Source organism: Ornithorhynchus anatinus, chromosome 10, assembly GCF_004115215.2.
Source record: "Ornithorhynchus anatinus isolate Pmale09 chromosome 10, mOrnAna1.pri.v4, whole genome shotgun sequence".
NCBI lineage: Eukaryota > Metazoa > Chordata > Mammalia > Monotremata > Ornithorhynchidae > Ornithorhynchus > Ornithorhynchus anatinus.
This window is the reverse complement of record NC_041737.1, coordinates 56,048,429-56,071,629: the sequence shown is the minus strand read 5'-3', so window position 1 is coordinate 56,071,629 and position 23,201 is coordinate 56,048,429. Positions and strand designations below refer to the sequence as shown.

Sequence of the window (23,201 nt, the reverse complement as noted above, 5' to 3'; positions counted from 1 at the left end):
GCCGCGCGGCCTTGGGAGAGTCACGTCTCTGGGCCTCAGTTCCCTCATCTGGAAAATGGGGATTAGGGCTGTGAGCCCCACATGGGACAGGGGCTGTGTCCAACCCACTTCGCTTGTATCCCCCCCCCCCCGGGGCTTCGTAAGCGGCGTGGCTCAGTGGAAAGAGCCCGAGCTTGGGAGTCAGAGGTCATGGGTTCGAATCCCAGCTCCGCCACTTGTCAGCTGGGCGACTGTGGGCAAGTCACTTCACTGAGCCTAAATTCCCTCATCAGTAAAACGGGGATGAACTGTGAGCCTCGCGTGGGACAACCTGATGACCCTGTATCTACCTCAGCGCTTAGAACGGTGCTCTGCCCGTAGTAAGCGCTTAACAGATACCAGCATTATTATTACAGCGCCCGATGCGTAGTGAGCGCTCAACCGGTACGGTAATATTAATACATCAGGCTAATAATGTGAACCCTGGGAAGGAAACGTAACGGCTGTCTTAAGCGCGAGCACGAGTGTGGACCTGGTTGAATGTGTCAAAGCAGGGGGTGGAGGGGCTTAAGGCCCCCGGCTCCGCTAGGGTCCGGGAAGGGGTTTGACCTTGTCAACCACGTTCTGCTCAGCTCCGGAGCGGCTCGCCGGCACCACCCAGTGGCCACTCGCCAATCCTGTCGTCTCTCCTCTGCCCGCCTCCACGCCACGCCGGCCTTTCGGGTAATAATAAAAATAATATTAATAACGTTGGTATCTAGTTAAGCGCTGACTATGTGCCGAGCACCGTTCTAAGCCCCGGGGTAGATACGGGGGGGTCATCGGGTGGTCCCACGTGAGGCTCACAGTCTTCATCCCCATTTCACAGAGGAGGTCACTGAGGCACCGAGAAGTGACGTCGCCTGCCCAAAGTCACACGGCTGACGGGCGGCGGAGCCGCCATTAGAACCCACGACCTCGGACTCCCAAGCCCGGGCTCTTCCCACTGGGCCACGCTGGGTCCAGACGGGGCAACTCGAGGCTCGGGGTGGCAGCCTAGACGTTGAGTCCCACAGGATGGCACACGTTGTCACGGGATGGGGGGGGTCACACCCATGACAGTTTTGGCTTCATCCCCTGCACCAAGTAATAATAATAAGAATAAATTTTGGTATTTGCTAAGCGCTTACTATGTGCCAAGCACTGTTCTTCGCACTGGGTAGATACAAGGTAATCAGGTCGGCCCACATGGGGCTCATGGTCTTCGCCCCCATTTTACAGATGAGGGAACTGAGGCACAGAGAAGTGATTTGCCCAAAGTCACATAGCCGATGAGCGGCGGAGCCGGGATTAGAACCCACGACCTCTGACTCCCAAGCCCGGGCTCTTTCCACTGAGCCACGCTGCTGACGTACCCCTAGGCGTACACGCATCCCGCCGGCACTTCTGCGCGTATTTTCCGTGCTCCGTTATTTTAACGCTTACCCATACGCGCATCCACTGTAAATTATTGTGGCATCGGTCTCCCCCCAGAATGTAAGCTCCTTGAAGGTAGGGATCCTATCTACTTTCCCAAGCGCTTAGAACAGTGCCCGGCACGAAGCGCTTAACAAACGCCATCGTTATTATTATCATTATTACAGTGCTATGCACACAGTTGACATTCGGTAAATGCTGATTTAATTTCCTTGAACCTACAGCATTTCTCTGGGGTACCCTGACCTCCCCTCAACATATATGTGTGTAAAACCACATACACACACACATTTGAGAGCATTTCCTTCCCAGGATTTAAACTCCCAGAAGGTCTTGGATCTACTAACTCTATTAACCTCCCCCAGGTGCTGAGCACAGTGCTGTGCACAGAGTAGACACTCAAATACCACTAATCGTGTTCGGGTGTCAGGTCCGAGCAATGGAACTCAGTCTGTGGGGCAATAAAAACGGTGGACACGGAAGCGTCGTATCGGTACTGGACCGGGGACAGATGAGCTGAAACCTGGACTAGAGATAATCCCGATGGTACTTGTGGAATCTGTTAAGTGCTTACCAGTGCGCCAAGCACTGGACTGAGCGCTGGGCTCCAAAACTGGAGAACTGGAACCATCCTGGAGGAGAAAGACCCCACACACCCTGCACACTCGGGTGTCCGAAGTAAATGACGAGCTTTATTGATTAAAAAGCTTTCATACTCAGCGAGATCGGTAAGGAAGCAAAATATTTTACACCTCTAGAAAAATCGACCGGATGGAGTAAAAAAGAGAATTCAGTTTGGACAAAACCCTCCCCCCTCCCCCGCCGTCCAATCGTGTAAAACAAATGCGATCAGGTTTTAAAAAGGGCTTAAAAAAAGAAATCTGGTTAAAATTGGTCCCCGGAGAGAGGTCGTGGCAGAAGGGAGGCAGGGGCCCCGGCCAGCCCTTCTCCAAGCCTCAGAGGGTCAAAAAAGCAGGCGTCGTCGGCCGCTGCTGGGCGAGGACGAGGAGAGCGTTGGGCGGGAGCGGGTCCGTTGGGCCTTCCGGAGGGCGGCGGGGCGTGAGGAGGGGAGAGCGGTGCACGGGGACCCACACCGGGGAGACGGCCCAGGGACCCGCCCAGATGCCCAGTTGGCCTGGATGGAGCCGGAAGCCCCCACTGGCGCGGGCCCCGGTTCTCCAGTCCCGGCGTCCCTCACCCCGGGCCACCGGCAGAGTGGCTCGGGATGGCCGCTCGCGGGCGCCCGGCGGCGGACTGGACGGAGGGCGACCGGGCAGGGACGCCCGCGTTTTTAGAGGAGCGCGTGTGGTGCGGAGGTCAGGAGCTCCAACCCCCGGCCGGGGACCGTGGGGCCCGGCCGCGAGCTTGGTGCTCGAGCGTGTACGGACACGGTCGTTCTCTGGCCCGGGACCTCCTTGCGCACCGGCCCCAGCGTGTGGGCCGGCGGAAGCCCTTCCCACGGGTCTCCCAGCAAATCCCACCCGAGCTCTTGCCCGAGAATCACGGGACCGAGAGCGACCCGGGGCAGCAGGCCGGGCCGCCTCGCTCTTGCGACCGAGGGCCGTGGCTTCCCCTCAGACGCCCGGCCGGACGCTGCCCCGCGGGCGGGGGGAACCGCCCGCTACTGCTGACACCCATTTGAGACCCAGCACCTCGGTTGCGGCAGATTGTCTAAAAAAAACGAAGGATTAAAAAATACAAACGATTAAAAAAAAGAGGGCCAAGAAGGCTAGTCCTCGTCCTCGTCGTCATAGGAGCGGTTTCGCTTGATCAGGTCTTCCACAGACAGCTCTTCCGCCTCATCTCCGTCCCAGAAGCCCACGTCTCGGGACCTCTGATCGGGAGAGGTGGGGGGCTTCTCGGTTGGGACGCGCGGCCCCCCGGGGCCGCCCTCCTCCTCGGGGCTCTCGTCTCCCGCCGCCTCTCTGGGATCCTCCCCCCGGGAACGCGGGCGGCTCCGGGCCGCCGGCTCCCCTCTCCGGGCCTCCTCCTCGGTGTGGCCGGCGGCCGGGGCCCGGCCATCCGCGGCTCCGCCGAGGCTCCTGCGGATCGGCAGGGACGGCGTCCTCGTGCTCCGGACGGACGCGGTCCGCAAGGCCGCGGCCACCGTGAACGGGCGGCTCCTCTCCTTGAGCGACGAGGACCGGCGCAGCTTCTTCAGGTCCAGGTCCGCGTCCTCGGCGGCGTCCGGCCTGCCGGGCTCGTCCTCCGGCGGCCACTTTGGCTTGGACACCCTCAGCCCCTCGTCCGGGGCCCCGCCCGGACCGCCGGGCTCGGCCGGCGGGGGCCAGGCGATCCTCAGCTTCTTGGTCTCCGCCCGCCGGTCCTCTCGCCCGGGCTGGGGCACGGCCTTGGCCTCCATGCTGGCGGCCAGCACCCCCACCTTGGCGATGGGCGTGGCCTCCACGCCGGGGTTCTGGGGGGGCTCGGCGGGGCCGGGCTTGTCCGGCGACTCCTCGCCCTCGGTCTTGCTGGCCCACAGCTCTCGGTGCGGCTTGTACCCGAAGCCCTCGTCGTAGTTGCCTTTGGCCTTGAACAGCTGGTTGAAGTGGGGCTTGCAGTAGATCCGCCCGTGGAGAGACGCGTAGGTCCCCAGGCTGTGGCCAACGAGAGGGGCGCAGCGTCAGTCACCCCGAGACCCACCGACCACGGGCCGGGGCCGGGCCGAGGGGGCGTGGGGGCGTGCGTGTGAGTGAGATGAGGGTCTGGGGCCGTGGCCGCGTGGACAGGTTTCTGGGTGACGATCCCGGTAGCGTGCACGGATGAGATGGGCATGTGATGGTGCTGTGTGTATGTACGGCGGGGGGTTGGCCGAGAGTGTTTTGGGGGACTGAGTGTTTGGGGGAGAGAACACGAACATCAGAGACTGCACACGCGTTTGTACGTGTGTATGTGTGTTTTTAGCGGGGTCTGGTCCACAGTGCCGGGAGCAGACGGTCCAAGGATCCCCCCCCCCCCATGCCCGGGGCAGTTTCCTAGATCCTCTGCCTCAGGTCCAGGTTGGGATCTCCCGGTTTGGGAGGCAGCTGCTTTGACTCTGTGCCTGGGCAACAGGCGGGGTCTCCTACAGCGGGATGGCGATCGGCGGCCTTGGGCGGGGATCGTGACTACGGCCCTCTCCCGTGCGCTTTGGACAGTGCTCTGCACCCCGTAAACGCTCTACAGATACCATTCCTTCCCGCAAAGGACGGGCCGAAGGAAGCACACGGCGACTTTCGTTTTCCCCAGCCGGGTGGGCTCAAACCCTGGGGGTGGGAATAGGGAGGTGACACCGTGAATTCAGCACCTGTTGCCTGGCCACAGCCCGCTCTCCTCTTCCCGCCCCCCGGCACAGATGGCCACGGTTAACCTTGGACGGTTGCCGACCGGTCCGGTGAGAGGCCGGCGTCCGACTCCCGTGCGTCTCCTCCCCAACCGAGACCCCTCCCCGTCATCCCCATCCTTCGGCGATCCCAGAGGCCCCCATCTTCCCGCTTCTGCCCGGGGCCGGATGCCCAGGCTCCGTTGCCCGGCTCACCTGAGCTTGCTGTTGCAATAGGAGCAGCGGAAGCAGCTGACGTGGAACACCTGTTCGTTGGCAAGGAGGCGCTCCATGGGGTAGACCGTCTTCTGACACTCCACGCAGGTCTCGTGGACGGGCCGCTGGAACTTCTGCAGGGGGAGACACGGGAGAGGGAGGGGGGGCCCTGAGCTCGTGAAGGGGGTGACCCTCGACCCACCCGCGTCCGGTCCCGTCGCCCCCGCCCGGGTCCCTGTCGTGACTGTGGAGGGATGTCGTTCTGACCGGGGATGACCGAGTGCCGGGTCGGTCGCTTCCTCCCCCCGGTCCCCCCGAGGTTGCTCCAGAGCGCACCGCCCGACCCACACGCTTGGAAACCGACCCTACGCCCCATCCCTACTGAGGGCGGGGAGGGTGGGCTTCGAGAAGTGCTCGGACCCCCGCGGGGTGGACCCGAGTCTGGTAGCCACCTGAGGCAAATGCCCCCATCTCCCCGGTTTCTGTGGATTTCTGGTGCAGGGGCAAACGGTGCCTCTGGGGCACCCCGGAATAACAAGCGTCGGGAGGTGCCGAGGGGCAGGGGCGTGGTGTCTGTGTGGCGTGTGTGTTGGGGGACCCCTTAACGGCCGTCACAAGGCACCTTCCTCTGCCCGAGCGGAATCCGACAGCTGCGGGGGTGGCAGGGGTTTTGCGGGGGGTTAGACAGGTCGCGAGGTGGGTGGGGGGCAAACAGCAGCCCCTCAAAGAAAGCAGCCCCCCGCAGTACCGGATGCATAAGGTCACCGTAGCCGGAAGATCGGCCTCCGAGACGGACCCGGCGCCCGGCCGGTGGAGCCGGGGACAGACGGACGCTCTCCTTCCGCGTGACCCAGGGTGGGGAGCCGAGCGACCGGGCCCGATACCGCCACACCCGCCGTAGCACGGACCACCGACACCCCCCCGACTCCCCGGGCCTCGAGGCTACGGGCGCCACAGAGGCCGGGACGGAACGGGGGAACCCGACCCCTCCGGCAGCTCGCTGCCTCCCTCCCGGTTGCTCTTCTCCCTCAGAATTCCAAGACTCCAAGCGCCCAGGCTGGGGGTGCCAGGCTCTGAAAAGTGGGCAAGGGCCACAGAGCCAAGGAACCGGTCTCTCCCGGGCGAGGAGGGCCAAGGGCCACGAAGTCAGGCTTTGCCAGGAAGCGTCCTGGGTCGGCCGTGCCCATTAGCCCCCAGAATGACGCCACGGGCCGGGAGGGGTTGTAACGAAACCTCCGGATAACAGGACCGAGTCATTCCAAGGACACTGGCAGGATGGGACTAACTTCTTGAGAGGCCAGGCCAAGGGGCGGAGCTTCCAGGGAGAGGCTACTGGGAATTGGCGATATCCCGGGTGACATCACGGAGGAGGGGTAGGGGAAGTGACCGCCGGAGGCTAACGGGCCCCCAGGAAAATAGCCAATTCCTGGGCTATAGAAAGGGCAAGGCCATTTTGGCAGGCTGACTTGGGTGGAAGTGAAGAAAGATGAAGGGGACCGGGAGCGGGGAGGGAAGAGAGGGAGGAGACCGGAGGATGGGAGGACATGGAAGGAAAGGAGGGCGTGAAGAGAGGGAGGGAACAGAAGGGAGTGAACTCTCCCTCAGGGAACAAAGCAAAAGAAGCCCAACCAAGGCAGCCCTTCCCATCCTTTGGCTCAGGGGCCCAGAAGTAATCTCGGGCCTGGCAGGGATCCAGACCCTTGCTAAGGATTAATCCAGTTTGCCCGGCACTGCCAGGGTCTGCGGGATGTAGCAGAGCACTGGCCCCACGAGGCGTCCCGAAAGTCGACTCTCAACCTCGGCTCGGGCTGGGACAGAGGGGGGGCTTCTGGGGACACCGCCCAGGCCTGAGGGGGCCCCACCGGGACGGCAGAAGCAGCGCCCCAAACCTTCCCTGTCCCGGGAGGAGGAGGGTTCAACCGGACCGAGCTCTGGGGCACCTCTTCTTCCGCTCCCCTCTTCCCCACCCCGGGGCAGCCCCGCCCGACTCGGCGAGAGACTCTTCCCCGCCTCCGAAAACAGCGGGGCAAAGGTTTCCCTCGGTAGAGCTAGAGGGGTAGGAGGGGCGGAAAGGGAGACCGTAGAGCTAGAGTGGGAGAGGGTGGAAAGGGAGACCGTACACACGCATATCTACTTCGGGAGGACACGGAGAGAGTTTTCTATACGGACGCCTGCACGGTGGGGGGGACGGTCCGGTTAATAGAGAGGAGAAACCCGAGAAGAGGTTGCGAGTTGAGCTCACATGAGGAGGAAAGCAGAAGGCAGGAGCAGAGATTAGGTGCCGGGAGCAGGAGACAGAAGCTGGAAGAGACAAACGGGAACCTTTAATGAAACCCACCCGCCGTCTGCGGGGGGGCTGTGGCACCCCAGGCCTGCCCCCGCTCAGGCGTCCAAACCTGGCAGGAATCCGGGGAGGGGGCACCCGCTGCCCGCCGGCCCTGACCCCGGGCGGCTCTCGTTCGCGGCTCCGTGTGGCCCGGCCACCGCCCACACAGACCGGTTGCCACCGGGCCCCCCTCGCCGAGCGATCCCACACCCCGCGCCGGCCCGCCGAAGCCCCCGGCGCCCTCCGAGCTGGTCGGACGGCTCCGCGTTCCCCACTCATCCCAGCCGTGGTTGAGCCGGCCGGGCTAACTGCGCCCCGTGCCCCGGCCTTGCCCTCTGGCTGCAGGGTTCCGAGCCCCGCTTCGCGCGTGGAGAGCTGCAGATTCGGAGAGATGAAGTTTTTTTTAAAAATGGTATTTGCTAAGCGCCACTGTGTGCCAAGCACTGTACTAAGCAATGGGGTAGATCCAAGCTAATGGGGCTGGACACAGTCCCTGTCCCACCTGGGCCTCACACTTGTCTTACGGTGTTGAGTCGTTCCTGACCCACAGCGACTCCACGGACACGTCTCTCCCAGAACGCCCCATCTCCATCTGCAATCGTTCTGGTGGTGGAGCCGCAGAGTTTTCACTATTGATCCCGATTTTACAGATGAGGCCCAGAGAAGTGACTCGCTCAAGGTCACACGGCAGACCAGTGGCAGAGCCGGGATTAGAACCCAGGTCCTTCTGACTCCCAGGCCCGTACGCAGCCAGAGGAGGCAGGGAGGCTAGAACCCAGGACTCCCGGGGCCATCCGCTCATCGATTCCCCGCCCAGGCCGGGAGCGAGCGTCGCTGTCGGGGGGGAGAGCCCAGCTGCGTGGTTCACGCCCCCGGGGCCTGCTTCTGGGAAGCGGGCCGGAAGCCCACCGCGGAGCCAAGGGGGCGGCAGGGGAGAAACCAGGGCTCACAGAACGATTCCGGCTGCCCCCGGTCGGCCTCGCGGTGGCCGGGGCGGGCCCCCAAGCTGCGTGTGAGTGGCCCGCTACTCCGACGCCCTCGGTTGAGTTGCCCGCTCGGAATCCAAGCCCCGGGCCCGGACGGTCCACAGAGTGGAAGTTCTTGGAGGGCGCGTGAGAAAGGCAGGCCGGAAGGCTGCTCAGCGGTCAGTAGCCCATGTGTTCTTTTCCTTCCGGGGGAGAACCAGCCCAGCCTGTGGCCATCTGCCTGCCTACCACTCCCTGCCTGCCAGCCCCCACACCTCCGGAACGGGCCACGTGGAGCACAACGTTGACCCGACCCTCCCAGCCGGGAAGCTCCTGTCAGTGGATCTTTGCTCCTTCCCTCTCCGCCTGGTCACTTCCCAGCTGCGAGGTTCGCCCCAGCGACCCTACCTTGGTGGTTTTCGGCAGAGAGGCTTCCTCCGGGCTCACGGGTACGACGTCCGGGCTCGGATACCGGGGCCGGACGGGTCCTGGAGCATCGCTCTCACGCCGTACACCATCTAGGGGGGTAGAGGGGCATGCTGTCTTCACTGTCGATCGGTTTGGACGTTCCCACGGGGAACAGAGCACCCCCCGCCTAACCTCCTGGGGCTTGGGGTGGGGGTCCCGGCCCACCCCGTGCACCTCCTCAGGGTTGGCAGATGGGTTTTTACCGTGGAAGAGGGCATGTCCGCCACCCACTCCCTGGCAGGAAGAGCAGAAGCTCTGGCACTGGTCCTCACTAGGACCCCCATTCCCCTCTACCCCATGAACTCACCGTCTAAATTGAACCTTCTGAAGAATTTTTTTTTTTTCCAGTATCTGTTAAGCTCTTACTACGTGCCAGGCACTGAACCACGTGCTGGGGTAAATACAAGGAAGAGTCTCTGTCCCAAATGGGGCTCGTGGTCTTAACCCCTCTTTTACAGACAGGGTAACTGAGGACCAGAGAAGTGAAGTGACTTGCCTAAGGTCTCGCGGCATAAGAGTGGCGGAGGGATCCTGGATTAGAATCCAGGTCCTTCCGACCCTGAGGCCCGTGCTCTATCCACTAGGCCGTGTTGCTTCTCTGAAGAAGTAATCGTGGTATTTGTTAAGCGCTTACTATGAGTCAGGCGCTGTTCTAAGCACTGGGGTAGATACAAGCTAATCGGGTAGGACACCGTCCCTGTCCCACATAGGGGTCACCGTCTTAATCCCCACTTTACAGACGAGGGAACTGAGGCCCAGAGACGTGAAGCGACTTGCCCAAGGCCACACCAGCAGACGGATGGCAGAGCCAGGATTAGAACCCTCGACCTTCTGACTCCCAGGCCTGTCCTCTCACCACTATTCCATGCTGCTTCCCAGCCTTGGAAGGCCTTGGGAAAGTCTGCCCGGGCCCCCCCACCCCGCGATGCTTTGCCAGACCGCGGGCTGGCAAACAGGCCCACGAGGGCATTGCCGGACACTTCTTCCCCCACCCGGGTGTGGCTACAGGGGAGGTCGACCCAAGGAGGCTTACCGGGGTCTCCTTCACCGAGCCCGCACGGGAGAGCCGGACCCTTGTCGCTCCCGGAAACCTGCGAGGGAAATGGAGAACGGCGAGCACCATCAACGCGGAGGGCGAGTGGCCGAAACCCCCAGGCACCGGCCGCTTCCCGGCCGCTCCGCGGAGGCACTCCAGGGAGCGGAGCGGGGGGAGTCAGGGGCCGCATGAGGCAGGGCCCGATGGGCACGTGAACGCACTCCTCGGTAGGCATCATCGCCAGTCTGAGCCAGTCGTTGCCACCGGCTGGCGGGAGCGGAGACCAGATCACCGCCGACCCCGCCGGACTCAGGGGCTGTGGGAGGCGTGCCTGGGAGCTGTAAACGACGGGTGGTCTGCATGTGCTCGGCTGCCTGACCGGTGTGCGTGGGCTGCTGGGAAGGCCAGCTGCCCGCCAAGTTCGTGCCTAGGCAAGCCTGAGGATTCCGGGGGGGAACAAAAGCCCCGGCACGATTTAAAGAGGAGGCTGCCCGACCCGACCTCGGCCAGGCCCCCCACATCCTTGCTGCTGCGGAGGTAGGCCGAGAGTAGCTTACGGGAACGGACTGGAAGGGAATGAGTCGCTGTGGACAGCGAATGTGTCTGCCGGCTCTGTTATATCGTGCTCCCTTGAGTGCTTCAGTGCTCCGCACGCAGCAACCGCTCAGTGAAGAGGATTGCCACTGCCAGGCAGCGCTAGGGGGTGGGAGATGATGGCCGGGGTGAAGATGGGTGGAGCCGGTCCCCTACCCCTTGGCCTCCCAGAAAGTGACCGGTGTCCTACGTGGCACAGCCCTGGGCCCTTCCCCACTCCGAGTCCTCCACTTGGTGCCCTTTCCTTCGGATGCAGGGGTCTCCTTGAGACGGGTCCAGGCTCCCGGCGGGCCGGTTCACGTGACCAACGAAACAGGCCACCCCTGGACACGCTGCCCAGCTGGCAGGTCTCGCCGCTCTCCTCTGACAGCTTCCCTTGAGCCGTCAGACGACCCTGGCAGCAAGCCATCCGGGAACGACCGACCGGCCGACGGCGAAACGCCCGCCGTTTAAGTTCGTCATCCGGAGTGCTCTTACTGAGGCCTCGCCTTTTCCTCCCCCTCCGGTTTGATCCGCCCGCCCCTGCAGGGAAACCTCGGGGCCGGGCCGGGCGGTGCCAAAGCTGACCTCACGGCACATGCCGGCACGGGATGACTTCACTGCAGGGACAGCCAAGCTGGCACAGAGCCCCGCAGCGTGCCCGAGAGCCAGATCCGGGGTGCGGGGTGGGGGTGGCGGCTGCAAACGGTCTCGTTGCAGCTCGTCGGTCTGACGAGAAGGGACGGGCCGGCTGGGGAGGGTCCCGGGATCCGAGGGAGCCGGTCTTTACCGTCATCACCGCCCACCCCGCTCCCCTGGGCATCCCTGGTTCGGGAGCCGATCTTTGAGCTGTCGCAGCGCCAGCTGCGCCCGCTGGACTTGTGGGTCTGCTCTGCCCCGAGGGTGGGGCCCACCGGGGCCGCAGTTTGGTGGTCCGACGGCGCCCCGGCGGGAGAACCGGATCTGCCGGGCCATCTCCCGCCCGGCCGGACGCAGACCGCCCCTCGGGCCATTTTGGGAAACCAGGAGACGGCTCGGTGCCCGCGTCGGACGGCGACTACCGGCCACGGTGCCGTTGCGAGATCTCTCCCTCCCAGAGATCGGCCTTCGCCCCTTACCTCATCCCCTTCCCGACGGGAGCTGCCGCCCACGGGGGTCGGGGGCAGGTTCTCCTTGTGTTCGGACTTGTAGCTCTGGGCTTCCTGGCCGGGGCCCCGTAGCGGTTCATTCTGGTGGTGGACGGGGTGCGGGGGGAGAAGAGGAGGGGCGAGAGGTGAAGAGAAGATCTCGTGGCTCCTCCCCAGTCCCTCACCCTCCCGGTGAACACGACAAAGCAGCCGGTGGCTCCGCCCCCTCCGAGATCATTGTGGGAACAGATGGCTCCAGAGGCCCGCCGGGACACACCACACACATGCCCGACGTGTGGCGTGATCGGGCCCCCGGCAGCAGAGCGTGTGGCAGCGCGAAGCTGGTGAGTGCGGTCAGAAGTGAGCGGTCTGTAGCCGGGGCGGGGGGGGAGGGCGGGAAGGTGCTAGCGCCAGCCAGGAAGGAAGGAGGATACTGACCCTGGATCTAACACTGCCCCGCCTGGAAGGAAAGACGGGGGTGGTGAGCCGCACACATCCGATCGATCGATCAAATCGATCGCGGGGACACAGAGGGGGACAGGAGCTCTGACTCCGGCCCCGGAGGTGCCTCTCTATCTGTGGCAAAGGGGCTTCCTCTGGATGCAGTGGTGGGAAAGGGGGTGGGAGGAGAAGAGCAAATAGGTACCACTGCTGGACCGGCAGTCACGTGCCAGCTCGGGGCCGTCTCGGGTGGTCCGGAGGGAGAAGAGAGCCACCTGCCTCTCTGCGGGGTAGGGTCTGATGCTGAGGAATCCCAATGCTCGAAGGAGGGCTCCCTGACACCCCTCCGTCCTTCCGCCCCCAGCGGCGTCACGGTCCCTACCGTCGGGAAAGGGGGTCGGACCAGTTCGGGACAAGCCACCGGGGCAAGTTCCGGCGGGAGGAAGGGTCCGAGGCGGGGTTCGTGGGCTCGCCGTGCCCCCTGGCTGTCGGCGGCTACTTGCTAGGAGTGGCCGGTGGCCCAGAGGGCCAGCAGGGCCTTGGCAACGCCGCCCTGAGGACCGGAGGTCCCAAAAGCCACCGGGGCATGGGAGGAGGAGCAGCCCGAAGAGAGAGCTGTCCCGTGACAAGCTGGTCGTCAGTGCCCGCTGACCTCCCCTCGGTGCTCTGAGATCTCCTTCAGAGTGTGAGCTCCTTGAGGGCTCAGGACAGTGTTCAGCACCCTGGAGGTGCTCAACAAATACCACTGAGTAATAAGAATGGCGGTATTTCTTAAGCACTTACTCTGTGCCACACACTGTAGTAAGCGCCGGGAGAAGGTACAAGATAATCAGGGCACAGAGAGTCCCTGTCCCACCCGGGGCTCACAGTCTAAGGACTGGATGATTTTATAGAGACCGTAAGGTCTCTGTTAGGTGGTTACGCTGGGCCAAGCACTGTAGTGAGTGCCGGGGTGAGACAGGATTGTCGTATCAGACACGGTTCTTCCGGCCCCACAGGCTAATCAAAGCTATTTGCTGACCGCTTACTATGTAAGAGCACTGTACTAAGCGCTTGGGAGAGTACAATACAACAGAATTAACAGACGTATCCTGCCCACAGTAGGCTGCCAGTCTGGGGGGGGGTGGAAGAGTCGGTAGGTATCCTGTCCCCATTTTACAGATGGGGGAACTGAGGCCCAGAGAGGCCAAGTGACTTGCCCGAGGCCGCAGGGCAGGCCACTGGCACAGCTGGGGCTGGGATACCTGGGTCACCTGGGTCCCCAGGGGACACGCCCCTCCCCGGAGGGCCGTGCCCAGAGAACCCGGTGTCCCACTGAACCCAGGCCTTGAGGGCACGGCTCGCCCAAGGCCTCCTTTCCCCTTACAGTGCCAGTTCAGCTATGCCCAGATCCTCTACCCCAGTGGCCCACCCCCAAACGCCCTGGCCCCGGTGGGAAGAAATTCCCTTGACGAAAGCACTTAAGGGCTCAGAGGGTGTGTGTTGGGCAGGCGGATGGTTCCGCCACGCTGGGAGAAGCTGGCATGGGGTGCTGGCGACGGTAAGGGGAGGGGTCGGGGAGCCCCGGGACACCGAGCCAGGGGCGGGGAGAGCCCTTGGGTTTGGGAAACTCCCGTCGGGGCGGAAATGCCCCCGGCTTCATCTTCCTCCCGGGGGTTGGAGAGCGACCGAAACGCCGGATACGTACCCCGGACTGAGCGGCGTGGCCCTGCTTGGACACGGCTGCCTGGTACCGAGCCATCCGGTCCTTTATGGACGTGTCGGACCCGCGTGGGAGCTCCAGGCTCCTCCTGCCCTCGGGCTTCTCCACGCTGAAGGCAGCAGGCGTCAGCAGGTCTGCAAACGGGAGGGAAGGGGCGGTCCGTGAGGCCGTCGACGCTGCGGCCCCGAAACCCCGACCCTCCAGGAGGCCGCCTCTAAGCCCTCCTTTCCTCTTCTCCCACTCCCTTCGGCGTCACCCCGGCTCGCTCCCTTTGTTCATCCCCGCTCCCAGCCCCACCCCACTTACGTCCATATCTGTCATTTCTTTCTATTACTGTCCGTCTCCTCCTCTAGACTGTAAGCTCATTGTGGGCGGGGAATCTGTCTATTGCTACACTGCACTCTCCGTTCATTCATCCGGTTGTATTTATTGAGAGCTTCCTCTGTGCACTGGACCGTACTAAGCGCTTGGGAGAGGACAAGACAACAATAAACGGACACATTCCCATTCCCTGCCCACACGAGCTTACAGTCTAGAGGGGTGGGAGACAGTAATAGAAATAACTCCCAAGCGCTTAGTACAGTGCTCTGCACAAAGTAAGCGATCAATATATACGATTGAATGAACGGGGGGGCTCCTGGCCGTTCCCTGAACCGAGCACGTTCTGCGGTGCCACCCGGAACGGTGTTTGGGGCAGCAGAATCATGGCTTTGGAAGCAAGTGCCCTCGGGGGGTGAGGGCACTGAAAGGCTTTCACGCTGACTCAGCGGGAGGCCCCACGCGTGGGGCCTCCACCTCCGCCCCGAAACCCTCCGGCGCGCCCGCCGGCCCCCTCACGGCTTCTTACCCGGGTCGCCTTCCGAGCTCTCCGGGGTGAGGCTGTTCTCAGAGACCCTCCTCTCACCTGCGCCGTGGTCCCGGAGGATCTGGGAGCGGGAGACAAAGGGCACCGATGAGCTTTCCGCCGGCGGGGCTGGGGGTGGGGGGGAGCGGGCCTGACGTCACGGTCCGGAGGGCGCGGCTGCCACGTGCCGTTCCCCCCCCCCCCCCGCCCCCATCTGCCCCGCTTTGTTGGGACCGTCGTGAGCCCCGGCGGCTCTTTGTCGGAGCCGGAGCTGGGAGGGGCTCGCTCCTCGGCTCTCGGGAGGCACCGGCGCTCTGAGGGGGGCGGGGAGCGAGTCGGAAGCGTCTGTGTGCCTGCAGCTGGCTGACGCCAACGGGCCCGAGCTGGGTGGGTCCAGCTGCCCCCGGCCCGTACCCCCGCCGGCCCTTCCGCCAGCTCTCATCCCCGCTCCCCGCGATCGGCCCCTCGCTGCTCTCCCCTCCCGCGCTGCCGGAACCTCCCTTCTGCGGGGGCCCCTCCGTCCCAGCCTCTGCCCACCGCGGCCCGCCGGGAGCAGGGCCGACCGGGCTCTCCGGGGTGGTACGGCCCTGCGGAGGGCCCCCCCGGCCCCCATATCCGGCAGGGTGGCATCTCCCGCCCGGTGGCCGCCCACTGCTCTGAGTTTGCCTGGCGTCGCCTGACGCGGGGCAGAAAACACCCACCGGAAACTCGGCTGGTGGGGGTCCCTGGCACGGGGTACAGGGGTCAGGGTCGGCCAGACGGCCCACACCGGAAGGATTCAGTGCCCCGCCGACCCTAGCCGAGCCCACGAGGGGCCAGGCCAAGCAGAACTCGTCACACTTGTCGCCACAGCATTTACATTCATATCTGTAATTTATTTCTACTAATGTCTGTCTCCCCCACTACACTCTAAGCTCGATGTGGGCAGAGAATGTGGCTGTTATATTCATTCATTCGATCGCATTTATTGAGCACTTACTGTGCGCAGAGCACTGTACCAAATGCTTGGGAGAGTACATTATAACAATAAACACATTCCCTGCCCACGAGCTGTATTCTCCCAAGTGCTCAATACGGTGCCCTGTACCCACTAAGCGCCCAGTAAATATAACTGACTGACTCTGATGATTCAGGGGTGAGAGGGATGTTCACGGAGCCGCCCGCACCCCCTTGGCCGGCGACATTTTGACTTCCAGCGTCTCCCCGCCGAGACCGGAGCCGGGGGCGCCCGGACGACCGGCTCCTAGGGAGGCCATGCCTCGGGCCCGGCCGGGAACGCCGCCCCGGGGTCAGGGAGAGCGGGCCGGAGGGTCAGGCCGGCCTCCAACCGCACATTTTTCCCTCTGCCGGTCATCCGACCGAAGGAAATTCCTAAGGTTTATTCCGAGAGGCTGGGGCTGTAACACGATCCCTGTGAAAGATTGCTAAAGCGCAGGACGCAGGGAGGAAGGAGGAGAAGGGCTGGAAACTCCACATGGGGCGGTGTTGTGGGGGGGAACTATTCCCGGAGAAGGCCGGAAAAATTTTTTTCCAAATACTTCCCGTCTGGGAACGTGGATGGGTTCTACACAAATGCACTCCCTGCTGCGGCTTGCCGGGCCCCAGGGTTTGGGTGGGGATGGAGCCGAGGGGTGGGGAGAGACACAGGAGGTCACTGGGATCGGTCAGTCCGTCAGCCGATCGGATCTACTGAGCGCTTACTGTGTGCAGAGCACCGTACTAAGCTCTTGGGAGAGTACAATATAACAGACACGGTCTTATGTCTAGAGGGGGAGATGGACATTAACATAAATTACCTCTGCACCGCCGAAGGCCTATGCCAAGGAAGCAGCGGGGCCTAGTGGGAAGAGCTGGACCTGGGTTCCAACCCCGGTTCTGCCACTCGTCTGTTGTGTGACCTTGGGCAAGTCATTTCACTTCTCTGTACCTCGCTTACCTCATCTGTACAATGAGGATTAAGACCGGGAGCCCCATGGGGGAGGTGGACTGTGTCCAACCTGATTGTCTTTTATCTACTCTGGCGCTTAGTACAGTACCTGGCCCATTAAAAACAAACAAACCCAAAAACAAATTAAAAAAACCTCTCCAGAGGCCAGATGATGTCCCTTCTCCCAGTGGCCCTGTCTAATCTTCCCCAACTGCTAATTCAACATTTTCTTGCTACAGTGAAAGCCCGCTATTTTATTATTTTTTTGAATGGTATTTGTTAAGCGCCCTGCGTCAAGCAGTATCCTAAGTGATGGATAGATACAAGCTAATCAGGTCGTACCCAGCCCATGTCCCACTTGGGGCTCCCGGTCTTAATCCCCATTTTACAGAGGAAAATGGCCCAGAGAAGCGAAGCGACTCGCCCAAGGTCCCCCAGCAGACCAGTAGCAGAGCTGGGATTAGAACCCAGATCCTTCTGACTTCCAGATCCATGCCCTATCCACTAGGCAAATACCGCTTCTCTTCTTCCTCCTGGTTGGTCCTCTGTCGCTTTGGTAGAGCCATAAGGTCTCCCGCCCTCCTTCCCCGAGCCCCACCATCCTGGCGTGGCTGTTTGGAAGGCTGTAAACCCACTGTGGGCAGGGAATGCGTCTGCCATATTGTTACAGTCTACTCTCCCAAGTGCTCAGTACAGCGCTTGGCACAGAGTAAGCGCTCAATAAATACGATTCAGTGACTGAATGAAGCCCTGGGATCATTCCTGGTCGGGGGGCACGGACAGCCCTCTGACCCACACGTCTCTTATTCCGCCCTCCCTCATCTGAAATTTCTCTTCGCTCGTCTGGATCGTTAGCCCCTCGAGGGCAGTCGTCGTCGGTCTCGATTCTACCGCCCTCTCCCAAGCGCTCAGCACACACACTGCTGATTGACCGGCCGGCCTGGAGGGGAGGGAAAGGTGGGCTCGCTCCCTCTCCCCCGCCCCATTCCCGCGTCTCATCAGTCATCCCCGCTTTCCCGTTTCTCCCGGCGATCCGAGCCCCTCGCCGATCCCGCTAATCCCCTCTGCCGCCAGCTGTCGAGGGGTGAGGGTCGGCGGGCGGGATGTTTGTGACAGCTGGTTCCCCTGTGCCCCGGGGTGTACCCCCAACTCTCCCCGCCTTGGGAGCTGCAAGAGGGGGCCGGGGCCCAGCGGGGAACGGCCCGACAGGTGGCAGCTGTGGAAATTCACGCCTCTTTTAATAGACAAGGGGCGTCTATTAACTCGGAACTCGGCGGAGCGCTCAGTACAGTGCTCTGCCCCCAGCAGGGAGTCAGTGGCATCGATCCCTAGCGGACAGAGCACGGGCCTGGGAGTCAGAAAGACCCGCGTTTTAATCCCGACTCCGCCGCGAGTCTGCTCTGTGACCTTGGGCAAATCGCTTCACTTCTCTGAGCCTCAGTTCCCTCACTGCAAAATGGGGATGAAGACTGTGAGCCCCACGTGGGATATGGACCGTATTCAACCTGATTACCTTGTACCTATCCCAGCGCCTAGGACGGTGCCTGGCACATAGTAAGCGCTTAACGATACCCATGAGGAAGAAGAAGGACGAGGGGGAAGACCCGTCCGGCGGCCGAGACCCGCTGAACCGAACCGCCCCCGGGCCCGAAGGCACTCCCCTTTCTAAAGCTCCTATTCGGGGATTGCTCTGCTGAACGCTCTGCCCCCCAGACCACACCTGCACTTCTCGGAGGAGGCAGCTGCCCCTTCTCCACCGACGGATCGAGACCAAGAACCGAGCCGGGTGAAGGAACTGGTCGTAGCTCTGATGGCTCGCTTTACTCCTACCCAACGTGCTCCCTCCAGCTTCACTTACTACGGGCCAAGCTCTGGTCTAATCACAGCGGGTACAGTCTCGGTATGAGACTGCGAGGCCTGGTGGGTAGAGCCCGGGCCGGGGAGTCGGAAGGACCTGGGTTCTAATCCCGACTCCGCCACTTGTCTGCTGCGTGCCCTTGGGCAAATCACGTCACTGGGCCTCAGTTATCTCATCTGTAAAATGGGGATTGAGACTGTGAGTCTCAATGTGTCCACCCTGATCATCTTCTATCTACCCCAATTCTTAGTGCAGGGCCTGGCACATAGTAAGCGCTTAAATTCTAGAAGAAAAACAAAAAAACACACAAAAACAGGGCTGAAGGTCTGAAAGGAAGGGAGGATGGGCATTCGATCCACATTTTACAGGTGAGGAAACTGAGGCACAGAGTGGCGAAGTGGCTTCATCCATTCATTCGTATTTACTGAGCGCTTACTGGGTGCAAAGCACTGAACTAAGCATTTGGGAGAGACTTGCCCAGGGTTACACAGCAGGCAAACGGCGGAGCTGGAATTAGAACCCGGGTCCCTCCGAGTCCCAGACCTGAGCCCGAGTCCATGCCGACCCACCGCGGCCAGGAGGCACAGAGCTTTGGGAATTCAAACAAGGTAGCTCTCTCAGTCCCGGCTACTCTCTCTTTCACTTCCCAAGTGTCTAATCCACTAGGAGAGGGGAAGTCAAAAATATATACTTTCTTTTTTTAATGAGAAGACGCTGAAAAGCTTTCAGGAATTTCCTATGCCGTGGCCTCTCCCCACCCCTCACATCCTCTTTCCCGTCAGGTGATGGCCACTCTCGTTCCTTCGGGCGTCCCCCGGGTTGGGGGGAAGCGCCGGCCGGCGACAGACCCCCGGCTCTCCACGGGGAGTCTGGGGGCTTCTCCCTGGGGCCTCAGCGGAGCAGGGAGACTGCTGGCTCACGCCGGCTCTCTCGTTCTCAGAGGGTCCCGCCGGGGGTCTGGGACGGCCCCCTCACCTCAGCCCCGTGATCGTGGAAAAAAGCCAAATGCCTTGAAATGAGGTTCAGTGAGAGGATGGGGGATCTAAAGAGGGGGTGCTTGGTCTCCCTTTTCCCCTCCTGGGGATCTTGGGATTGTGGCAGTGCCAGGGAAGGGATATGAAAGGAGACACCGTTGTTCATCCCCTAATCTTTTTTTATGGTATTTGTCGAGCGCCCGGCCCAGTACGAAGCACGGAAGTAGGTACAAGCTAATCAGGTTGGACACGGTCCCTGTTCCTCCTAGGGCTCACAGCCTTAATCCTCATTTTACAGATGAGGTAACTGAGGCCCAGAGAAGTGAAGTGACTTGCCCAGGGTCACACAGCCAACAAGTGGCAGACCCAGATTTAGAACCCAAGTCCTTCCAAGTCCCAGGCTCGGGCTGTATCCACTAGGCCCTGCTGCCTCTCAGCTCTGGGGTCTTGGAAAAACAAATTTCTTGGAAGGAGGCTTGGTGAGAGGACATAGGATGTGAAAAGGGGGGGGTGACCGGTCCCTGACCCCTGACCCCAAGGGGAGCCTGGGACGGGGGCCGTGATAGGGCGAGGGGAAGGAAGGGGTGACTGGAGGGGACACGATTCTTCATCCTTTAGTCACCGAAGAAGCGGCGTGGCCTAGAGGAAAGAGCCCGAACCTACGAGTCAGAGGACCTGGGTTCTAATCTCGGCTCTAATGCCTGCTGTGTGACCTTGGGCAACTCCCTTCACTTCTCTTTCCCTCAGTTCTCCTTTTCTCCCTCCTCTTAGACTGGGAACCTCACGTGGGACAGAGACTGTGTCAAACCTAATTCAATTACGAGAAGCAGCACGGCCGAGTGGATAGAGCCCCGGCCTGGGAGTCAGAAGGTCATGGGTTCTAATCCCGCCTCTGCCACGTGTCGTCTGTGTGACCTGGGGCAAGTCATTTCACTTCTCTGGGCCCCACTTACCTCATCTGTAAAAAGGGAATTGAGACAAGGACTGTGTCCAATCTGACTTGCTTGTATCCACCCAAGTGCTTAGTATAGTGCTTGGCACATAGTAAGCACTTAAATACCCCAATTATTATTACCCAGTGCTTAGAACAGTGTTTTGACACACAGTAAGGGCTTAACAAATACCATTAAAAAAAAAAAAAAGGATGAATTCTCTGAGGGTCAGGAGGGAGAGATGGGGTGGCCGGCTCTTTGAGAGGGGAGGAAATCCTACTTTATAAAGTGTGCAGCTGCCATGGGAAATTCAATGCTGCAGGAAGTCAATCAAAATAGCTCTGGGCGGCGGGCGTCTGGGGCCCCATAAGCCGGCGTTCCCAAGCTAGGAGAACAAGCTGGAGAAGCAGCGTGGCTTAGTGGAAACAACACGGGTTTGGGAGTCAGGTTATGGGTTCTAATCCCGGCTCCGCCACTTGTCTGCTGCATGACTCTGAGCAAGTCACTTCACTTCTCTGTGCCTCAGTGACCTCACCTGTCAAATGGGGATTAAGACTGAGCCCCACGTGGGACAACCTGATTACCTTGTATCTTAGAACTTAGAACACTGCTTGGCACATTGTGAGCACTTTACGAATACCATCCCTATTATTATTATTAAGAGCAGTGGCCCCGTTGATTCCAGGGGCACTGGATAACCCAATTGACCGGCCGGGCATGGGCAGTGCGACGCTGTTGTCATTTTAATTTAATTTTGCCGGGAGCGTCCCTGTTGCAAGCCAAGATGGAGGCTCCAAAGGTCGTCCAATTTGGGGGGAGGTGTGCCGGAAGCCGCCCGCCCACTTCAATCCACAGAAACCCGCTCTCCAGGTCAGCGGTGGCCAGCGGCCTCTTCTTGGCCAGGTCCAATGGGCTCTTACCCATTCCCTCCCATTACTCCTTTCCCCCTGACCGCCTTCCACGCTCCCTCCTCCTCCAGCTCTGCCGAGTGGCCCGGGACGGTTCCCCACTCTCCTCTTCTTCAAAGCCTTATCGAAGGCACACCTCCTACAAGAAGCCTTCCTTTCCTCTTCTCCCACTCCCTTCTCCGTCACCCTGACTTGCTCCCTTTATTCATCCTCACTCCTGGCCCCACAGCACTGACGATGTACGTATCTGTAATTTACTGATATAATGTACGTCTCCTTCTCGAGACCGTAGTGCCCCCTGCTAACTTTCCCATCTCTCGACGGCACCACCAACTTCCCCGGCCCCAAAGCCCGCGACCTTAGCATCAAACGGTCAATCAGTGGTATTTATTGAGCGCTCAACTTACTCCATCGACCTCGATCTCGTCTATCTCGCCACCGACCTCTCGCCCACATCCTGCCTCTGGCCTGGCACTCCCTCCCTCCTCAAATCTGACAATGACTCTTCCCCTCTTCAAAACTTTACCGAAGGCCCATCTCCTCCAAGAAGCCGTCCCTGACTAACCCCCCCTTTCCTCTTCTCCCCCTCCCTTCTACGTCGCCCTGACTTGTTCCCTTTATTCACCCCTCTCCCAGCCCCACAGCACTTATGTCTATATCCGTCGTTTATTTTTATTTATATTAACATCTGTCTCTCCCGCTAGACTGTAAGCTCACGGTAGACGGGGATGGTGTCTACCAACCCTGTTATATTGGACTTTCCCAAGCACTTAGTTCAATGCTGTGCACACAGTAAGCGCTCAATAAATACAGTCGATTGATTACCCTGTGCAGAGTACCGTACTGAGCACTGGGAACCGGCCCCCCTCCCCTATTTGATTCTTGCCAACAAGCTACTGCCTCATCTGGCCGCTTCCTTCTGCCAACTTCTCAGATCCAACACCCCGGTTCAAGCTCTCATCGATTCACGGTTAAGACTACCGTGTCGGCCTCCTCGCTGGTCTCCCGGCCTCCAGCCTCTCCCCGCTCTGAGCTACGCGTAGTAGATAGAGCCCGGGCCTGGGAGTCAGAAGGTCATCGGTTCTAATCCCAACTCCAACACTTGTCTGCTGTGTGACCCGGGGCAAGTCACCTCATTTCTCTGTGCCTCGGTCACTTTATCTGTAAAATGGGGATTGAGACCATGTGCCCCACAGGGGACAAGAAGGGCAACCCGATTTGCTTGTATCCACCCCAGCGCTCAGTACAGTGCGAGGCACAAAGTTAGTGCTTAACAAATGCCATACTTATTATTATTACCATGCTACACGTCGCTGCCTGCATCGCCTCCCCCTTAACGAGTCATTTGACAAACATCTATGAGAAGTCGCTAATGGGGACAGGGCTTGGATTCCCAAGGCATGAGAAACAGGGTGGCCTACTGGAGAAAGTGCCCGGGCCTGGGCATCAGGGAACCTGGGTTCTAACCCTGACTCTGTTACTCCCCTGCTGGGTGAGTCGCTTTGTTTCTCTGGGCCTCGGTTTCCTCAACTGTAAAATGGGAATAATAACTTCTTCTACTTCGACTGTGAGCCCCATCTGGTAAGGGGGACTACGTCTGACCTGATTATCTTGTATCTGTACCAGCACTTTGAAGGGGGGCTTGGCACGGAGTAAGCATTTAAACACCAGTTATTATTATTACCTGGGGGGCGGAGGGAAGGGGGTTAAGACCGGGCTCCAGATACGGAATTCCCTCAGGGAATGCGGTGGTGCCTCCCTCCGCTCTCTCCCCTCGTGGTGAAGTTGGAACGGATTCTGGGATTTCTGAGATCAGCCCTTATCTCTGCCTCCGAGCTCTCCGGGGCCCGGGTGGATCAAGCATCCGCCGCATCGTGGGCCAACTGAAGCGCGGCTCTGCTCTTGGGGCCCAACTGGGGTCAATGCTTGCCAAGAAATGGCCTCAGTTTATCTAAGTGGACGCTGCCCGCAGGCTCTCTCTGGTTGCTTCATCCTCTGCTTTGTGTCAGAGTAGATATCCTCACACAGGATGTCTTTTAGAGAAGTGAGGAGCAAACTCTTCTGTGCCATTAGAGTGGAGGCGAGAAGAAGCTCCAGGGCTTCCTTTGCCAGTCTCCCCGGATCCCCCCCTCCCCAAACACCTCGCCCGACGGGACGACCCTCACGAGC

The 23,201-nt window shown here is 60.8% G+C and overlaps 1 protein-coding gene across 4 annotated transcripts in view; it reads right to left on the bottom strand.

Moving 5' to 3' along the window:
* Positions 1-2,102: 2,102 nt before the first annotated feature.
* Positions 2,103-23,201, bottom strand: part of LIMA1 (LIM domain and actin binding 1) — a 54,860-nt gene continuing 33,761 nt past the window's right edge. For all 4 annotated transcript variants that reach the window (XM_029073843.2, XM_029073845.2, XM_029073844.2 and 1 more), the window contains 7 exons: positions 14,437-14,515; positions 13,575-13,723; positions 11,438-11,548; positions 9,744-9,801; positions 8,651-8,760; positions 4,952-5,085; positions 2,103-4,031 (listed from right to left, as the gene is read on the bottom strand). In XM_029073843.2, the coding sequence (XP_028929676.1) occupies positions 3,164-4,031; positions 4,952-5,085; positions 8,651-8,760; positions 9,744-9,801; positions 11,438-11,548; positions 13,575-13,723; positions 14,437-14,515 (1,509 nt within the window). In that variant the 3' untranslated portion in view covers positions 2,103-3,163. The remainder of the gene's footprint in view (positions 4,032-4,951; positions 5,086-8,650; positions 8,761-9,743; positions 9,802-11,437; positions 11,549-13,574; positions 13,724-14,436; positions 14,516-23,201) is intronic.